Source organism: Rhinolophus sinicus, linkage group LG03 (genome assembly GCF_036562045.2).
Source record: "Rhinolophus sinicus isolate RSC01 linkage group LG03, ASM3656204v1, whole genome shotgun sequence".
NCBI classification, from domain to species: Eukaryota; Metazoa; Chordata; class Mammalia; order Chiroptera; family Rhinolophidae; genus Rhinolophus; species Rhinolophus sinicus.
The window spans coordinates 100219408-100239651 of NC_133753.1; the positions used below are offsets into that span (position 1 = coordinate 100219408).

General features: G+C 51.2%; 1 protein-coding gene across 2 annotated transcripts; it reads left to right on the forward strand.

Moving 5' to 3' along the window:
* The first annotated feature begins 11033 nt into the window (after positions 1-11033).
* SLC12A9 (solute carrier family 12 member 9) lies at positions 11034-20152 on the forward strand. 2 transcript variants are annotated; one of them, XM_074328354.1, is made up of 14 exons: positions 11034-11169; positions 11777-12095; positions 12332-12466; positions 12942-13073; positions 13483-13791; positions 14446-14553; positions 14686-14797; positions 15290-15447; positions 15556-15638; positions 15808-15932; positions 16075-16267; positions 16438-16612; positions 16819-16965; positions 18872-20152. In XM_074328354.1, exons 2-14 carry the CDS (start codon positions 11915-11917, stop codon positions 19759-19761), a joined length of 2748 nt encoding a protein of 915 aa, XP_074184455.1. In that variant the 5' UTR covers positions 11034-11169; positions 11777-11914; the 3' UTR covers positions 19762-20152. The 2 variants fall into 2 exon arrangements, with proteins under 2 accessions (XP_074184455.1, XP_074184456.1); XM_074328355.1 differs by lacking the exon at positions 16075-16267 and having other exon boundaries at positions 15789-15932.
* The last annotated feature ends 92 nt before the right edge of the window (positions 20153-20244 follow it).

Here is a 20244-nt window from a genome sequence, read left to right on the forward strand (position 1 = left end):
GAGGGTGCTGCAGGAGTCCTCAAGTTGAAGAGCTGGAAGAAAAGAGCTTAAACTCAGAAAATATTTAAGGGGGACAGAGTCTGTAGAAGCTAAGGAGTCAAGAAAGAGGGAAGGAGGTGTCCCTGATGCTTGGGGGGCTGCCAAGCACCTCCAACCTACCCCCCCTCTGCCCCAAAGAGGACAGCCAGGCCTGCAGTGACCTCTTGTCCCAACTCACTTATCTTCCTGCCACAGAGGTACTCCCCACACCCCTGCCCTTCCTTGTTGCCCTGCCTGGGTCCTGCTCCGGGGTGGGGGGTCACAGAGGGCAGGAAACAGCCTGCTTGGCTGGAGCCAGGCAGACCAGGCAGGGGCTGAGAATACCCTCTTCCCTCCCTGATCCAAGTCCAGTCTGCCTTATTCAGCTTCTGCAGGTTACACTCCTCCCACCCCTACCTTTCTCTGCTTTCACTGATTCTCTCTTCTAAACCTTATGTCTCTGTCTTTTCCTGGGCTCTGCTTGAATTTTCTCATGGGGGGGGCGGGGAGTGCATCATTAAGGATGACTCATGATTCATCATTATGGAGTGGGGGGAAGTTGCATGACCTGAATGGTAGAGAGAGACCCAGATGCACAGAGAAATGAGGCAGGATGGAGTGAGAGGCTGATGGGACAGAGAGGCGAAATGGTATAATCAATAGCTCACTGCAGTTTTGAACCCTGGATTTCTGACCCTTGAAAGTCAGGCCCCCTCAGCTAGAGAGAAGAGGGCTCCTTAGGTAAGAAAATCCCATATCATTGAGTCCGCAGCTCCCCTAGCATGTAATCCGGTTTCTAGTACCTAGTGTATACCAATAAAAGAATGAATAAAATGAAACTTGTATTGAGTATCTACCATGTAGCAGGTGATCACTGTGCTAGTTTGCAAGATTTGACTTCAAAGATTTTATAATCTAGTAGAAATCCCATTACTTCCCCTTTCCACGGAGATAGTATCTGAGATTTTCTTTTTTTGGGGGGGAGGGGAACAGGACTTTATTGGGGAACAGTGTGTACTTCCAGGACTTTTTCCAAGTCAAGTTCTCTCAATCTTAGTTGTGGAGGGCGCTGCTCAGCTCCAGGTCCAGTTGCCGTTGTTAGTTGCAGACGGCACAGCCCACCATCCCTTGAGGGAGTAGAGGAGACCAACCGGCAACCTTGTGGTTGAGAGCCCACTGGCCCATGTGGGAATCGAATCGGCAGCCTTTGGTGTTAGGAGCATGGAGCTCCAATCACCGGAGCCACCAGGCTGGCCTGGTATCTGAGATTTTCAGTGCAGTGCTCAGGAATCACCCTTGGTCTATCACATGAGTATGAGGTCATTTTGCCCACACTCTGACCACCCAGGACCACTTCCTAGGCAAACATTCAGTATCCACTGAACTACATTACACAAGTAAGCATCCATGTCACTGTCTGGATTGGCCCAAACAAATCTCAGGCCCTCCTTTCCTCATTATTAGAGCACTTAAGTTACTTCATTGTCCTCCCAACCCACATATAATATTAGGCTGTCACCCCACCTCCTGCCCATGATCAATATGCTGCTGTCACTCATTGCCAGGGCAGTACCTGTGTGGAGCACCCCCTGAACAGCTAGCACGGTTTTCTTTCTTTTTTTAAAAAAATTAAAGTTTATTGGAGTGACAATGGTTAGTAAAGTTACATAGATTTTAGGTATACAATTCTGTGATACATCATCTGTATATCACATTATGTGCTCACCACCTAGAGTCAGTTCTCCTTCCATCACCATATATTTGATCCCCCTTACCCTCATCTCCCACCCCCATCCCCCTTACCCTCTGGTAACCATTAAACTATTGTTTGTGTCTATGAGTTTTTGTTTCTTCATTTGTTAGCAGGGTTTTTCTTGCTATCCACATCATTACAGTTGTTTGGAGCATTCTTGAAGTTAGGACTTTTTCCTGTATATACTAAACAACAAATCATCTCTTTTCACCATAAATTGTAGAAATAGTCACTCCTCTTCCTATATCCCAGCCCCTGTCTGGCCCACTTGACCCTGTCAAGTCTAGAGTTAAGTTTACCCAGAAGCTCATGAAATTTACTCTTGAGCACCCCTCACCTGCCTGGCTCCTCCCACCATCCTGGTTAATGAATGCCATCAATTTAAACAATTTTTAAGGTGAGTCACACACAGCACGAGAACGTTTGAAATGGCCTAAAATCTTACAGCTCTTGTAGGAAAGGAATTTGACCTTACCAGTAATGAGTTGTAAAGCTAAAAGAGACTTTATAAACTCTCAATAATGAAAGAAAAAAATTAAATTGGCCATACTAGAGGGAAGACTGAGATATAGAGAGAATAGAAAGTAATAATGCAAAATCATTATATGAAGAGGTGGTCAAAGAGTACACAAGTAATAAAAAGGTAGGACGTGAAAGTATTATAGAGGTGTATTGAGCAGTTATTTACTACAAATATTTTATCTAGCTTTTTTAATACTTAGGGTATTTGTCACCTTAACATTTACAACTGGTTGCGATTTCTCAATCTAAATAAACATTAACTTTTATACCTAATTTTATATTCAAATTTTGTTTTTGTTTTCTTAATGAGGGTTCCCCAAATTGTATAAACTTCAGGACTCGTAAAACCTGAATCCATATCTCATCTGATTACCACAAATCTTCCTAAACTCATCATATACAAAGTTGTAATAGACATGCACATAAAAGCCTTTATTAATTTGTTAGTGATTATGTATTTACTTGTGTGTGGCCCTAAGTTCAATGAAATCAGGTACAACATATACTCAACACATAATGTAAATCCAGTACAGGTCTGGTCCATAGTAAAAACTCAATAAATATTTGTTAACTATTTATTCTTTATTGACTAGTCATTCTTTAATTTACTCAGCAATTATTTATTGAACATTTTACTATGGGCCAGGACTGGGGACACAAAGTCGTCCATCCCCTGCCTTCCAGGACTTGACAGCTCAGGGGTAGAAATAGCCATGAAATCCCTAACGTACGAGACTATATGTTGAGCATAAAAGGTGGCATACAGAGGATCCTATGGGATTAGAAAAGAAGCATACTTAATCCAGTCTTCAGGGTCAAGATGAGCTTTCTGGAGAAAATGATGCTGTCTGAATGAGTCCTAGAGGAGATTGGCAGGAAAGGTTGCTTTAAAGGCAGAAGGAGGAGCAGATACAAAAGCATGAACATGGTGGATTGTCCCAGAGCAGCCAGAGTTCACAATGCCAGGGTGTAGAGTGCAAGGACAGTGACAGTGGACAAGCTGGAGAGGTGAGCAAGAGCCAGCTTCAGTCATTACAGGACCTTCCAGGAGTCTGGCCTTGTCCTGAATACCTTGGGAGGTACCAAAGGGTTTTAGGCAAAGAAACAACATCGGTGGATTTGTCCAGAAAGACCCCACTTATACAATTTTGGAGAATAGATTGAAAGGGATCAAGACTAAAGGCAGAGAAACTAAATGCAGTTCTCCAAATGACAGTAAGGGCTTGTGTGTGTGTGTGTGTGTGTGTGTGTGTGTGTGTGTGTGTGTGTGTGTGTGTGTGTGTGTTGTGGGGAGGATTCAAGAGATGTTAAGGAGCCAGAGTAGGCAGGACTTGGCACCTGGCTGTGTGGATGAGGGAGAGACTGAAATCAAGCATGATTCAAGTTTTAGACTCTGGCAGCTAGATAGGAGCTAGTGAAATGGAGCATGGGGGAGGAAGACGATGGGCATGTTGAGTTTGAGATCCCTGTGTACCATTCAGGTCTGGAGCTTGGAGATAGCTTTTTGGTTGGAGATGCAGGTTTTGGAGTTTTTGGCATATGTGCTGATGGAAGCTGCCGGGAGTGAGAATTGGTGTATGGAGACTATATAGATTGGGAAGACAAGAAAATCTTACTGCTTCACCTTCTTTGTTAAGCAAACATATTTAAATCATAATCAGAACCTTGTTATAGAGGCATCCGCTTTAAAAATGAGACAGGCTTAGAAGGTTAAGTGAACTGTCCAATGAATTCAGCAATAGTCAACAGGTGCGCCTGACTCCACCAGGGTGCTCTCCACTGCGCTCAGCACCCAGGATGGCCTTCCAGCCCCACCTCTAAGGCCCTTTCCTTCTTCCTCTCTCACCCAGGCCAGGCAGAGGGCATTTCCCTCCCTCTGACCTGGAGCCTTTCTCTTATACAGTATCTGCTTTCCACTAGCCATTAAAGGGGTGTGATTTACCCCCTAACATTCACCAGAGCCTTGCCCATTCAGTCCCTTATCTTGGCACTGGGGTTAGAGGAAGGGATCCTGAGCAGGGGACTGAAACAGCTAGGACTGGGAGCAAGCATCATGGGAGCTGACAGGAGAGAGGGAAGGGGAAGGGCAGAGCTCACAGCACAAGCCAAGGCTACCAGAGGGCAAGGAGGTGGAGAGAAGGGAGGCAAAGAGGCTGGGGGCCAGAGCTAAAGGGTGAGATGGGGGGGCGGGGCGGTGGAAGGGTGGGAGAGGTAGTGGGAGGCTCATTGTCCTAGCAGGGGGAAGTCTTTTGTTTCCTCTCTTCCCTTGGCAGCCTGACAGGATATGAGGCCAAGCCCCCACTCCATGCCAGCATCCCCCCCCACCCACTGGACATAGCCCTTCCCTTACCATTGTGTCATTGACAGGAATGGGGCAGGCGCATTGGCTCTAGGAGGGAATATAAGAAGGACTATTCATGGCTGGGGGCTAGTCTACCAGGGTCCTGAAGGGACAAGAAGCTCCGGGGCTGGTTCATGGAGCTTGGCACGGAAAACTGTGCCTGGGGAGGAGCAGGAAGCCAGGCTTGGGTGGGGCCAGCACCGAGGGTAGCAGGTCAGGCCAGGGGGCTGTAGGTTGGGTCCCAGAGGAGATGACGCAGAGCTTCAGGCTTCTCCTAGCCCCCACCATTCCAGCCTCCTGGCCTGAGAGCTCACCTGAACCCGTGCCCCCGACCCCCTCCATTCCCTAAGATTGACATCACTCCTACCAAGGCAGTAGGCATCTGGTATTGGCCAGCAAAAGCAGGTGTCCTGTCTGGGCCCTCCACATCCACTTCCCTGGACTCCCTACCTCCCCGCGATCTAGGAGGCTAGCCTCCCACTGCGGTCCTCCAGGAACCTTGGAATTTTATCCCTCCCCTCTGCTCCCTTTTGGGCCAGTTTGCTCCATCAGCTGTTTCTGCAGGAAGGGCGCCCTGCATAGCCTCGCCTCTCTTCCCGAGCCTTTTGTTTGCTGGGTCTGCAGGAAATTGTAGGGGCGGTGGCTAAGGGCTCATCTGCCCCATGGGCCTGAGGGAGGGGGGTCGGGACTCACTAGACAATCCTGGGGAGCTCACAGTGGGGGTGGGGAGGGTGGCTCACCAGGGAATTAGCATTCAGGGCCTGAACTCGGAGTGGGGCACCCTGGGGCTGGGCGAGTTGGATGACCTCGTCCATGAGGGGCGGATCAGGTGTGTATTTGGGGATTCCTAGAACTGAAAGCTGGACGCACACTCCAAGATCACCTAACATGACCCGGGAGCCAATACGGGGGGGGGGGGGGGGGAAGCAGATACTGAATCCCACAACCTCGGTCCTACACGTCAGGGATCCCAGTCGGTGGGGAGGCGGCAGGCAGGTTTGACCAACCAACCTCTGAGGATTAGCTTTTTTTTTCCTTAAAGAATGGTGGGGAGGAGGACCAGCACGTAGCCCCAGAATTCGCGCCTTCCCAGGACGCAACCGCAGAATAGGTGGCGGCGTGGGTGCTCTAGCGAGCCTGCGCCCTCTCGTTGGTTGCCCTCTCTCTGAGGCCATCCTGGGCGCCGCCATCTTCCCTTCCCAGAGGGTAGGGCGGGGCCAATGAAGTCACGTGAGGAGCAAGTCCCTGGTAGGACAGGGTTCCTACAGTCCTACAAAGAATGGTTATTAAGGGCCACCTGAGTGCCAGAGACTGACTGTAAAAAGCCTGGGAGCTACAGCAGCAAAGAAAACAAAAGTTCCTATTTCTGGAGCTTAACTTTATATTGGGAGGAGGCAATGAAAAAGATAAACAAGTAAACGACAAATATTAGATGGTGTTAAGGGCTTTAAGGAAAAAAAATAGGAAAGGGGATGGGAAAGAAGGTGTGGCTCAATTTTTAAATGGGGTTGGTGAAGGAGATTTCACTAAAGGTAGTATTTGAGTTCAGAAGACAAAGGAGGCTCTTGCCCTGTGAACCACAGCAATTTCTCCATAACCTGTCCAGAGGCCACGTGGGGCAGGAGCAGATGAGCAGAGGTGAAGGAGGGATGTAGATTGGGTACCGGCTTCATGGGTAGGTTGACTATATATAGACCACTCTGGGTCGTGTTTGAGCAAAGGAAACACTGTTAATAAATACGAGGTCTGCCAATTAAGTTAGTGAACTCATCCTAGAAAAAGTGCTACATACCTCATTGCTGAATATTACTACAGTCACCTTCGAAGTATTTCCCTTGGGAAGTTATGTACTGATGCCAGTGCCTAGTCCACCCTTCAAAGTAATTTTGGAACTCTTTTTCTGGAATGGCCATCAGAGCTGTCATTGTATTACCCTTGATGTCTTGAATGTCATCAAAATGTCTTCCTTTATCTTCAGGTAAAGAAAGAAGTCATTGGGGGCCAGATCAGGTGAGTAGAGAGCGTGTTCCAATACACTTGTTTCCTGGCTATAAACTCCCACACAGACAGTGGTGTGTGAGCTTGTGCATTATCATGATGCAAGAGCTCCTTCAGGACCATTTTTGCACACACCTTTCTCATGCCAACATTTTCGTCAAGATTTTATAACTGTTTCTCTATTGAAGTTTACTTAGTCTGCTATGCTTCTCACAGTCAGCCGATGATTTTGACGCACAATTCGAGGAATTTTTGCAATGTTTTCGTCAGTTCTGCTCATTATTGGCCGCCCTGACCTCTCTTCATCTGTGATGCTTTCTCTCTCCTCAGAAAACCATTTAATTCATTTGTACCCTGCTGTTTTCTTCATGGCAGTATCCCCATAAACTTGGACTAACATGTCCTTGATTTCACTTCCAGTCTTGCCAAGTTTAACAAGAAATTCAGTGTTTGTTCATTGCTGTTATTCAAGCTCAGACATTCTTGGGACAGCACACAAAAATATGCAACAACAATATGAACGCCACCCAGCAAGACACCGCCACACGTCGACATCAATACAGCTGTGAGACACTGATATACCAAGGTTATGAAACCTTACCGAGCTGTTTGTACAGTGCTGCCAATGTAAGCGCACGGTGGCAAGTCCGTGAACTTAATTGTTAGGCCTCATATGCCAAGGCAATAGGCATAAGCTGTTGCAGTAGGACTATAGTCAGTGAATCAAGAGGTGAGTATGGTTACCCTATGTATAAGAGCCTTTGGCTTTTACTGAGGAAAATGGGAGACCATTGGAGAGTTTTGAAAAACGTCATGAACTGATATTAGCTTTAATAGCATCACTCTAATTGCTCTGATGAGAATAGACTGTAGGGGCAAGGGTAGAGTAGGAAACCACTCAGGGGGCTAGTGCAATAATACAGGTATGAGCTGGTGGTGGCTTGGACTAGGGTGGTAAGAGGTGGTTTAATACTGGTTATATTTTAAAAGTAGAGGCACAGGAATTGCTGATGGATTGGATATTGGGTGTGAGAAAGAATATTCAAGCATAACCCCAAGAGTTTTGACCTAAGCAACTGGAAAGGTGAGAGGCTCATAAGAGGCGTAGGTTGTAGGGGTAAGTTTAGGCATTTGATTGTGGACATACCAAGTTTGAGTTGCCTGTTTGATGTCCAAGCAGAGATGTTAGTATGGTGTTGGACATACAGTCTGAAGTTCAGAGTAGAGATCTAGGCTGGGGATACACTCTTGGAGGCACTATTATAGAGATAGCATTTAAAACTATGAGATTAGGTGAGATCCTCAAGAAAGTGGATGTAAATGGTTAAAAGTCTGAGGATTGAGCTTCCAGTCTTCAATGGAGCCTCCAGTCCACAGTGGCCTCTTGGCTGTTACTCCAACAACACCTAGGGGTGCTCCTGAGTTAAGAGGAGAGATGGGGAAGAACCAGCAAAGGGGTGTAAGCAGGAGGAAATCCATGAGAGTGTGGTGTCCTAGTAGCCACATGAGGAAAGTGTTGGAGGAGAAGGTAGTGATGAAGATGTCAAATGATGCTGGTAGTTAAGTAAAATGAGGGCTGAACAATGACCCTTAGATTGACCAAGTAGAAGTCACTGGTGACTTGAGCAGTTTCCCTTTTGCTGAAGTACGAAAGCCTTAGTGTAGTGGGTTTAAGAAGAAACAGAGGAGATTGGAAATGACTAGTCTAGACAGCTCATAGAAGAAGTTTTGCTATCAGAAGAAACAACAAAGAAATGGAATGATAATGGGGGTGTAGTAAAGAAAATCTTTTTTTTTTTTTTTTTTTTTTTTTTGAGACTAGACATACGAGCATATTTGTATGGTAATGGGAATGACCCAATGGGAACGGAAAACAAGATGATGACATGGGATCTAGTGGCAGGTTAACCTTAGCTGGGAGCATGATCAGTTTACCCCTAGTAACAGGAGGGCAGAGCAAAGTCTGGTGGGTAGATAAGAGCTTTTAGAGTCTCATCTGATGGCTTCTATTTTCTCAGTTGGGAATCAAGGGAGTGAGCTGAGAGTGAGAATGGTGGGGGAAGCATTGGAGAGTTGAAGAGATGGGTGAAAATTTAACAGTCATCTAAGAGTGTAGGAGAGTAAATGGATGATGAAATCTTGTCTGAATGCTGGGCAGCATTTAGGACCCACTTATGGTTCATAGTCACGAATTTGAGATGAGATTGGCTGCCATGGTTGGGTGTTTTCCCCAGCCACATTCAGCTGCTTGGGTAGGCTCAGGGTAGGAAATTGTGTTTACCAGGGTTGTGATTTTGCCAAGAAGTGTAACAATGTGAGAAAGGGGTAAGGGAGTGCTTTTCACTGACCATAAACATTAAGTTGGGTAAGAAGGGAAATGAGTGGGGGACAGTGGAAAGAGGTCAGGATCAATGGATTGGGGGTTCAGTGAAGTGGAGGATTGTTGGAGTCAGGGCATGACCTCTCTTTGACCAAACTTCAGTCAGGCTCCTCTGAATCCTCTTCTGGACTAGGCCTTGATCTTGGCCCCAATCCTTGCTGGGCCTGCCTAGTCCAATTTAGAGAGATAGCTAATATCTTGATATCCGACCACTCTGGCCTGCCTTCAGCAAGAATCCTGTTAAGCCTGTTTAGCTAGAATCCCCCTAAGCTTGGTATTTCCTCTTAGTAATTTCCCATTCACTGACCCCCTCATTCTGCTTGTTAGGTATAAATCCCTAGCTGTCTTTGCTGTATTTGAGGGTTGAGCTCCATCTCTCTCCCCTACTGTGAAAGTCTTGACACCTGTTGCAATAGTCCTGAATAAAGTCTTCCTTACTGTTTTAACAAGTGCCTGATTAATTTTTTTCTCAATAGGCCTACTAAGAGAGGTGAATAGAAAGAGGGAGGGCCTACAGTTATTGGTAAGGATAAGGTCTAGGCATAACTACTGGGTAGGGTGGAGGGTGAGATCTATGCAGAAGTGGAGTTGAAGCATCTGCCAGCCCAGGGTGTTGAAAGTCTCCTCAATGTGGATATTGACATCACCCAAAATTATGACAGGAGTGGTGTTGGAGAGATCCAGGAGCCACACTCCGTGCTGTGGGCAGCAGAGATGACCACTGAAAATGCTCATGAGACTTCTCCCTGGCAAAGCCACGTTTGGGCTGGTTTGAGCCCCTTCCTCTCCTAGGGAAACGTTGCAGATGATCTGTAGACAAAGCCCAGTAGCAGGAAAAATGGTGTTCATTTCCTGAGGCTCAAATGACAGTGTAACCATAAAGGACTGTATAAAAGTTATGAATTTATTATTGAGGCTCTCCAAGCTTCAATTGCCTAATGAAAAATGTAAACAATGGCTGTATTTACCGCACAGAGTGGTTACGCATATTTAATGTAGTACTGTATGCAAATAATAACTTACTGAACATTTCCGCACTGTTCTCAAGTGCTCATTAGTTCGTTGAATTCTCATACGGAGTTTCCCTGAAAATAAGACCTATCAGTCTTATTTTTATATAAGACAGGGTCTTATTTTAGTATACTATAAGACTGGGTCTTATATAAGACCGGGTCTAATATAACATACACATGATATGATATAATATAATACCGGGTCTTACATTAATTTTTGCTCCAAAAGACGCATTAGAGCTGTTTGTCAGGCTAGGTCTTATTTTCCGGGAAACACGGTGTAACCTTATGCGGGAGGCTCTAGTTAATCCCCAGTTCATAGATGAGGAAATGTTGCCAGGTGGTGCTGATGTTGCTGGTACCTGAAGAGAGTGAAGAGGGGGTCCTAACTCTCCCAAGTTCAGAAATCCTGCGATCTCCGCTGGAGCGGAGAAGGCACGAAAACAGGCGCGGAGGCACAGTAGCCTGCGCCAAGGCTCGCGGAGATCAGCAGCCAATGGCTCCCTCCGGTGGCGGAAGCAAAAAGCGCAGCTGGTGGGCTGGACCGGGCGCGAGGGGAGGGCGTGGGGGGGGGGTGAGGAGAGGCCAGGACCCCGGGGGATATTCCCGGGATTCGAGAGGCTGGAGGAGTAGGACTCCTGAAGGCGTGGACCCACTAGGCCCCGCGTTCCCGGTGACACACCTGCGCCAGGTGTCGCGGTCCCGCCCACCTGCAGACTGCGGGCATCGGTCTCCACACGCCCCTTTCAACAGTGGCTCTTCCGGACGCTTCCGAGCTCGGAATGGGGTCCCGCCGGGGCGGCGGACGCTTGTTTGCACCAGAGTAATGGGTGCTGTAGGAGCCGTGGCCCACACCCGGCAGGAGATGGGCGCCTGAGGGGAACTCCGGCCACATCCCGGGTGCACGTGGAACTGGAGACTCACGGACCGCCAGAGCCCAGAGAAGGGCGGGGTTTCCCGGACGCGCCCACGGGGCGGGGCCGGGCCCGGGGACCAATGGGGCGCGTGTGCTGGGGGGGGCAGGCTCCGGGCCTGGCATCCCGGTAGCCGCAGCTGTCTTTTCCGGTGCCGGTGCCCCCTCCGCCGGTAGCGGACCCTCCAGGCTCTCAGAAATCACCCTCAAGCGGCTGCGTCCTCCGGGGGGGTAAGTGAACGCTCTGCCGCACCCGGGATGTGGGGGTGCGCTTGGCCTGGGAGAAGGAGATCTTGGCCCCCTCCTACCCGCCCCGGGCGAAAGTGGGCAGGAACTGGTGCAGGGGAAGAGGACCCACCTTGTGTTTCTATTTTGTTAGTCGAAGGGTGTGTTTGGGTTGGTAGTGTTTGGGGGGAGCCTCGAGTGGGTGGGAGAAATCTGATGAGACTAAGAAGAGGAGAAGCTGATTTGACATGGCTTGAGGGAGAGGGTTGACAGAGGGTGGGGCGTTGGAAGATTTGGAAGTTTCTTGTTCCCTTTAGGTGACTACATGGGGAGCTTAGGTGGGGGCAGCTAAGACTGCTGGGGTGAGGAAGGTTTCCTGCCCATAACTCACTTCCCTTTTGGGGGATTTGCTTCCTCTTCTACTATTAGTTAAGAAGGGAAAGGATCTTTACCCCTTTCTAGAGCCACTGCCATCCCTAGCCTCAGGGACATGGCGGAAGGGGTTGCCCACAGGAGCTGGGAGGGGCCTTGATAACTAAATTCTGCCATTGTTGGGGCAGTGGCCAGGGCCAGTGACCCCCCACTAACTCTTTGTGTGTGTGTTTCCTTGCAGCTCTCCCTTTGGGTGAGTCTTCTGGGTGTTCGCTTAGAGGTATTTTGTGGGGGCCTCAGTGGACCTGCTTTCCATTCAGCACACTCTCCTGTGCAGGCCTCATAACCCATTGCTGGTTTCCTCTACCTGCTCTTGGCCATGGCCAGCGAGAACTCTCCTCTGCTGGCCTACCGGCTCCTGGGGGAGGAAGGGATTGCCTTCCCTGCCAATGGGGCCGGGGGGCCTGGAGGCACATCAGCCCGGAAGCTCTCCACCTTCCTGGGTGTGGTGGTACCCACGGTCCTGTCCATGTTCAGTATAGTTGTCTTCCTGAGGATTGGTGAGTGGATTGGGGGGGAGGGCTTAACCGGGGTGCAGTGGGGGATGGAGGGATTGGGATGAGGTTGGGGAAGGGCCCTGGGAGAAGTGGGTGGATGAAGGGCTTGGGGGGGCTCCCTGTGGCCTGGTTTCAGCTCTGGCGTGGAGCTTACTGATGACCAGTGGGGTGGGGTGTGGAGGTGTGGAGTGTGTGGGGGGGTGAGCCCCCAATGACCTATTTTGCCATTCCTGTCCCAGGGTTCGTAGTGGGCCATGCTGGGCTGCTGCAGGCTTTGGCCATGCTCCTGGTTGCCTACTTCATCCTGGCACTCACCGTCCTCTCTGTATGTGCCATCGCCACCAATGGAGCTGTGCGGGGTGGTGGAGCCTACTGTATCCTCTAACAATGATGGATTGGGGTCTGGGCTCTTCAGTTTTGTAGGGAGAGGAAGGGGTCCCTCCCTGCATCCCCTGGGGGGCAGGGCAAAAGGAAGGCGAGCTCTAATGAATGCTCTGCCACAGGCTGGTATGGGGAAGGTGACCAGTGTGGCTTTACATGATAGTGCCACTTTCCAGTCTACCAGGTGTCTTCCAGCTGTCACTTTGGTTTTCCTCACAGTCTCACCAGTTAAGTTGCATTCATTTTACAGAGGAGAAAACTGGAACTCAAGAGCATTAGGGACTTGTGCGAAGCCATACGGCTTGGGAGTAGCTGTGCTGGGACACAATGCCTCTGGGAACAGTCCGAGTGTGTGCAGGGAGACAACACCTGGAGGGTCAGCTGCAGAGTGCTTTGTGCCAGGGTCCTTCCTCACACTCCACTTCAGTTTCTTTTTCCTTAATGCTTACCCCCTGCTTCCACTTTTAGTCATGATCAGCCGGACCCTGGGGCCTGAGGTCGGAGGCAGCATTGGCCTCATGTTCTACCTGGCTAATGTCTGTGGCTGTGCTGTCTCCCTGCTGGGGCTGGTGGAGGCTGTGCTTGATGTCTTCGGGGCTGGTCCGTGCTCCCCAGCCCGCTATGGCAGGGTTGGCAGGGTCTGGGATTCTGGGATCATGAGGGAGAGAGGCCCTCTCCAGGACAGGGGCAAAGTGGCCCATTAGTTTGCTTTTCTCAGGCTTTTACTGTGTGCCCAGCTATGTGTAGATAGATGTCCAAGAGATTGTCCTGGCCCACAGGGATCTTACCATCTAGTCACGGAGGCAAGGCTAATAACCCTAAAATCGTCAGCAAGATTGGTAGTACCCACCAGGCAGGGCTAGTATGCTGGAGTACAGTTGAGTGGGGGAGTAGGAAAGATGGCCTTTCTGAGGACAGGTGGGCCAAAGAGGGCATCTCTCCTGCTTTGAGTCGTGGTTGGGGTCCCACATTAGGGCTTGGTCTTCTAACTCTGTTCCTTCCTCTGCAGATGCCACTGGGTCCAGTGGGCTCCGGGTCCTACCCCAGGGCTATGGCTGGAATCTGCTCTACGGATCCCTGCTGCTGGGCCTGGTGGGCGGGGTCTGCACTCTGGGGGCTGGCCTCTATGCCCGCGCCTCCTTCCTCACTTTCCTGCTTGTCTCTGGTTCCCTGGCCTCAGTGCTGGTCAGCTTTGTGGCTGTGGGGCCCAGGGTCGTCCCTGTGACCCCTCGGCCTGGCCCCAATGGCTCGTCCCTGCCGCCTCAGGTTGGCCACTTCACCGGCTTCAACACCAGCACCTTGAAGGCCAACTTGGGTGGTGAGCTGGGCCCAGGGCTGCTGGGGTTTCTGGGGGGAGGAGCGGACATGTGTCTGGGCTGCGCCCCTGGAACCCCTGCATGAGAACTGATGTCAGAGGGAATTGGGGTAGGAGGTCTGGACCCCAGAGAAGAGCAGGTTAATTAAGATCTGTGTGGTGTGTGTTGGCTGCTGTGTGTTTGGCCCAGCAGGCACAAGAGTGACCGCAAGACAGTCTCTGCCTTAGAGGAACTTGTTTAGTTGGAGAGATAAGATGTACATTCAGGAAACAATTAAATAGCGTAATAGACCATGTGATTCAAGTACACAAGAATCACAGAGGAGTTGAGAGGAGCGAGACCAGAGTATGGCCTGGGGAGGGCAGAAGCAGGTGGAGCTGGAGGTGGCCTGAGGCGGGCCAGGGAATTCAGGTAGGAGCCAGAGGGAAGGCATCTTAGGAAACATGAATGAGAGGGAGGGAGGAACAGAGGATGCAGGAGAAAGAGGTGTCGAGGAGCTGAGTTAGGACTAGAGATGGGTCAGGGATGGGGTCTTAGTGAGGGTGGGGGAGGCAGGGGGATTATGGAATGTGAGGAGCGGGTGGCAGGGCCAAGATGCCTGGATCACTAGTAGGGATGTTGACACCCTCTCCTCCCTGGGCATGATCCCTCCTCAGCTGGCTATGCCAAGGACTACACCACAGGCACCATGATGACCTTTGCCAGCGTCTTTGCCGTCCTTTTTAATGGCTGCACGGGCATCATGGCTGGGGCCAACATGTCTGGTGAGAGTCCCTGCCTGCTGCCTCTTGGGGGTGTTGGGCTGCCGCCCTGTGCCTCAGTCTGGGTGCTGAGGGCTCATGGATGTAGGAGATGGTGGAGGGCTGACCTTTCTCCCTCTGCTTACCTCCCTCCAGGGGAGCTGAAGGACCCCAGCCGGGCAATTCCTCTGGGGACCATTGTGGCTGTTGCCTACACCTTCTTTATCTACATCCTGCTTTTCTTCCTCTCCAGCTTCACCTGTGACAGGTGCCTCGGGAGGGGGTGAATCACCAAAGGTAGCACAGGCTTGGGGGCAGATGTCCATGGGGTGCAGGGAAATGGGGACTGTTTCTTCCATGGGAGAGAAATGGAGCTGCTGCTGCCAATGGGAGGGCTGGCTAAGTGGTAATAGATAGCCTGCAGCCAGCGTTTGCCACGTGCCTGGTACTGTTGTAAGTACTTGCTTTGGGGGTGGGGTAGGGAATGGCTTCCTAGTCAATTTCCATAAACAGTTGGCTCCTTGTGTGTATACTGTTGGGAATGTCCATCACGTGATTAAACCCAAAGCAGTCCAATGATAACCAATGAATGCCAAGTCTATCCCCCTGGCACACTTGATCTGGTCCTTGAGATGGGGGTTGGGGTTAATTGAAAATGCGTAGCTCTTAACCTCACACAGTGTTATGAGCGCTGTTCTCACAAGGACCCCTGGATGGCTGAACATTTATTTTCCGCGTCCTCCTCTTTCCCTCCCGGTAGGACCCTGCTGCAAGAGGACTATGGGTTCTTTCGCGCCATCAGCCTATGGCCCCCACTGGTGTTGATCGGTATCTATGCCACAGCGCTCTCAGCCTCCATGAGCTCCCTCATCGGTGCCTCCCGCATCCTTCATGCCCTGGCCCAGGATGACCTCTTTGGTACACTGTCCCCTGCCTTTGTGCCGGGCTCTGAGCGTGCCCTCCCATGTCTTTCTCAGTCTCCGCTTGGCCCAGGCTGATGGGTCTGTTGTATTTCTGTTTGCACAGGACTGATCTTGGCACCAGCCAAGGTTGTGTCCCGAGGGGGTAACCCTTGGGGGGCCGTGCTCTATTCATGGGGCCTAGTACAGGTAAGCCTTCCTCTTTAAGCTGCCCTTCCCCTCACCCTAAGCCCCTCCTGATTACGCTCACAGGATCAGGAGGGCTTAGGCTCTGGGTGAGAGATGTGAATGAAAGGCAGGATGCATCGGCATTTGGTGGGGGGTTGGCTCAATGTCCAGCCTCTTGGTCCTTGTCCAGCTGGTGCTCTTGGCTGGGAAACTGAACACACTGGCTGCAGTGGTCACCGTCTTCTATTTGGTGGCCTATGCTGCGGTGGACCTGTCCTGCCTGAGCCTGGAGTGGGCCTCAGCCCCCAACTTCCGGTGAGAGAATAAGATGCCCATGTCCCCAGAAAAAGAGGGAGGAATGGGAAGAACTCAGACCAAGGTGGGTGAGGCTGGGAATGGAGTGGGGTGGCCTAGTGTTCAGCCAGTCCTGAGTGTCCTTCCTTCTGTCTACCTACAGCCCCACCTTCAGTCTGTTCTCCTGGCACACCTGCTTGCTGGGGGTGGCCTCCTGCCTGCTCATGATGTTTCTCATCAGCCCCGGGGCTGCTGGCGGCTCCTTGCTGCTCATGGGCCTGCTTTCTGCCCTGCTCACTGCTCGAGGCGGCCCCAGCAGCTGGGGCTATGTCAGCCAGGCCTTGCTTTTCCACCAGGTCAGGGGAGCTTGGAGGAGGGTGGGGAGGGGAGGAGGCAGTCTGGGAAAACCTACCCTACAAGGAGGCCTCTTTTTCTCTTGGCTAGAGTTAGGGTTCCTGTCTGAGAGGTGTTGAGTGGGGGCTGCCCACTTAAGTCCTTCCTCCCTACCACCTTACCCTGTCCCCAGGTGCGTAAATACCTGCTCCGGCTGGACGTCCGGAAGGAGCATGTGAAGTTCTGGCGGCCCCAGCTGCTGCTGCTGGTGGGGAACCCCCGGGGTGCCCTGCCACTGCTGAGGTTGGCTAACCAGCTCAAGAAGGGGGGCCTCTATGTGCTGGGTCACGTCACCCTGGGAGACCTTGGTAAGTTGCCCTCCATTCCTCCTTTCCCTGTCGGTCTCAGAAGCTCTTGGTGTTTTTTATGTCCCAGAGGCTTCATGCTTCTTCCCAGATGACTCTTAAACCGGCACACAGTCCTTCCAGACCTTCTTCTTCTGCCAATCGGGGATTTGGACTCAAGGACAAAGTCCATGAGTTTGACCCATATTTGCTGCTTTCCTTCTCTGCAGATTGCCTGCCCTCAGACCCTGTGCAGCCGCAGTATGGGGCATGGCTGAGCCTCGTGGACCGGGCCCAAGTGAAGGCCTTTGTGGACCTCACCCTCTCACCCTCTGTGCGTCAGGGGGCTCAGCATCTGCTGCGGATCTCGGGTCTTGGTAAGCTGCTCCTTCCTGGGTCCCCTCTGCCTCCTTTGTGGCTCTTGTCAGTCTCTGCCATACCCGTGACCCCACCACCACCCAAGAGACTAGACCACAGATTACAAACTCCAAACCCTCAGTTTAGTGCAGATAAGACATAGCACTCAAAGATAACAGTGTGTGATCAGATCTCGGAAGAGATGTTTAAGGACTAGAGATGGGGTGACACTTATTTTTTTCTGATCCAAAAATTGGGGCACAGATTCCAAAGAGTATGTTGTATTTCTGGGGATAGTGGGAAAATTATTTCAAGCCGGGGGCTGCCCCATCAAATCTGTGACAGATGGTTTCTAACCACTCAAGTTCCAAGAAAGGAAGACCACTATGCACTGATACAGCCAGCAAAAGTATTGTGATGAGATGATCTTTCAGCTGGGCCTTGAAAGGGGCAGAGAAGTAGGGAGTGGTGTCACATGGCCCCCAGAGACTGCAGAGATGCAGAGGGTGTATGAGGCTGATGCTTTTGGGTGGAATGGAAGATGCCCAGCTTTGTGACTGTATTAGTGCTGAGGCCTCCGGTCTTGCACCCCAGTTTCCTCCAAATCTTTGCTCAGCCACCTCCTTCTTTCTTAATCCCGGTACAGGTGTCTGCCCCCTCTCTGAGTGTATGCTTCCTTCTCCACTTAGAATCTGGGTAAAGATCACGTGTTGGACATTGCCCTATTTCGTGTAAATGAGAATCCTGGAAGATGCTCAGGAGGGGGTGTGATTAGTTTAATTTGCAAGATCAGCTAGAGTTCCAAGGTGTTTTTGGATGTTATCAAGCATTATGAGATAGACCCTGGAGCAGCTGAGGGCCTGGTATCTCCACAGCCCCACATTTTGTGGGGAAACCTATGCCAAGAGACCACTACTTTCATGAAATTTATTCTGTGGAAAATGATTCAAATAAAAGGAAGGAGATTTCCTTTTATTTCCTCCTGGTAACCCATTTGTTTCAAGAGAAAGGGTCTAAGGAGAGGTCTCAGAGTCTTCCTGCATAGTCTGCCCTCTTGAGGGGGTGGAGAAATTATCCATTTCCATATTGGTTGTTCAAAAAATTAAAAACCAGGAGCTGTTGGCAGGGACTTGGGGTGTTGTGATTGGTACACATAAAAACTCAGAGGCTCAGAGAATGGGCTCGAGTGCTGGGTACATTGTGTTCACCTGTCGCCCCAGTATTTACCAACCATGAGCCTTTGGGCAGGTGACTTCACTGCTCTGTGCCTCAGTTTCCTTATCTATAAAAGGGAGTGAGTAAATAGTCTCTACCTCATGGTGTTGCTTCAAGGATCAGATGAGTTAAAACATGAAGAGCTTTCAATAGGACATGGCCCCTGGTTAGTGTGCAGATAGATGTTAGCTGTCTGATCTCCGGGCGCCATGCTTTGGACATGCCGTCATTAGGGAAACAGATTGCACAGCCCCAGCCTGGAGTTCTCATCCTCCCCCAGCAGGGTCTGGGTGCTGTTTCCCTGGATATTGAGGCCATGAGCTTGACTAATTAGGGGGTCTGGTCTGCCCAGTGGAGTCAGACTCATCTCCCATCACGAAAAAGATGTGCTGCTAGAAGCTTGGATTGAAGGCATCCTACTGCCACCAAAAGTGCTCATTAGTTAAAATAATCTTAAGGTGAATTTCTTTGCCTATTTAAACAGGGGAGATTAGTCATGGAGATAAGTCAAGTAAATGCATGCAAATGTGGGAAAACTAAAAGTCATCATGCAAACATGCATAGTGTTGTCCTAAGAGCCCAAGCACAGTGGGAATGTCATACCCAATGTTGCCACCAGTGTGTACGAGTGGATGTGTATAGCATGGTGAAAACTCAGCTGGTGAGTCTGATTCCTGTCGGTTCCTTCCCACCTCCCCCCTCTGTCCCCAGGTGGCATGAAGCCAAACACGTTGGTCCTGGGTTTCTACGATGATGCTGCACCTCAGGACCACTTCCTGACAGACCCGGCTTTCTCTGAGTCTGCTGAGGGCAACCAGGAGGGTGGGTCCCCAGCCCTGAGCACCCTGTTCCCTCCACCCCGGGCTCCTGGGAGTCCCCGGGCTCTCAGTCCCCAGGACTACGTGGCCACAGTAGCGGATGCCCTCAAGATGAACAAGAATGTGGTTCTGGCGAGAGCCTGTGGGGCCCTGCCCCCTGAGCGGCTAAGCCGGGGGTCTGGGGGCACCTCTCTGCCCCATCACGTGGATGTGTGGCCCCTCAACCTTCTGCGGCCCCGGGGTGGGCCCGGCTATGTGGACGTCTGTGGTCTCTTCCTGCTGCAGATGGCAACCATCTTGGGCATGGTGCCTGCTTGGCACAGTGCCAGGCTACGGATCTTCTTGTGCCTGGGGCCTCGAGAGGCCCCAGGGGCGGCCGAGGGGCGACTCCGAGCCTTGCTGAGCCAGTTGAGGATCCGGGCTGAGGTGCAGGAGGTGGTGTGGGGCGATGGGGCTGGTTCCGGAGAGCCTGAGGAGGAGGAGGAAGGGGACTTTGTGAACGGCAGGCGGGGAGACGCTGAGGCAGAGGCCCTGGCATGCAGCGCCAACGCCCTGGTTCGGGCCCAGCAGGGGCGAGGCAGAGGAGGAGTGCCTGGGGGGCCTGAGAGTGGGGATGGCAGGGAGGGGCCCACCACTGCCCTCACCTTCCTATACCTGCCTCGGCCACCTGCTGATCCTGCTCGCTACCCTCGCTACCTGGCACTTCTGGAGATTCTGAGCCGAGATCTGGGTCCCACGCTGCTCATTCATGGTGTCACCCCTGTCACTTGCACTGATCTCTGATGCTCCATTCCTGAAGTAGAGTGTCCAGGTCTGGTGGCCCACTTTGATAAGTGGATGAGGAGGGGAAGGGCCACCTTGGGCCTGCCCTGCATGTGGGACACAGAGCCAGGTGGAGGTATTAGGGGATCCTAGGCTGGGGCATCTCTCTGTCTTTGGGAGAGGGGTCCTGGTGCACTAATGCAGGGAAACTGTCCCTGCCACAAAGGAGAGGGAGTCAGCCCTGCCCCCTCCCTCCCTTAATCGGTGCCTTGATGGGGGCTGGGTCTCCGCTTGTGAGTCTAGGCTACCTCAGTCTCCCTTTGCCCAACAGACTCACTGACCGGTGAGGTTGTGATGTTTTTGTTGTTTTATTTTTCTAACTGCTGAATGTCAATAAACGACCAAAACACTACTGCTGGCTGAACACTACTGATGGGATAGGTGGGACTGGAAGAGGGAGACGTCTGTATAAGGGGACGTGGGAAACAGGAGCACTGGAATGTC

Coding starts and splice junctions, on each gene's coding strand:
- SLC12A9 (XM_074328354.1), top strand. CDS start 11,915: ATGGCCAGCGAGAACTCTCCTCTGCTGGCCTACCGGCTCCTGGGGGAG. Junction 15,448..15,555: donor GGCCCAGGATGACCTCTTTG/GTACACTGTCCC, acceptor CTGTTTGCACAG/GACTGATCTTGGCACCAGCC. Junction 15,639..15,807: donor ATTCATGGGGCCTAGTACAG/GTAAGCCTTCCT, acceptor GTCCTTGTCCAG/CTGGTGCTCTTGGCTGGGAA.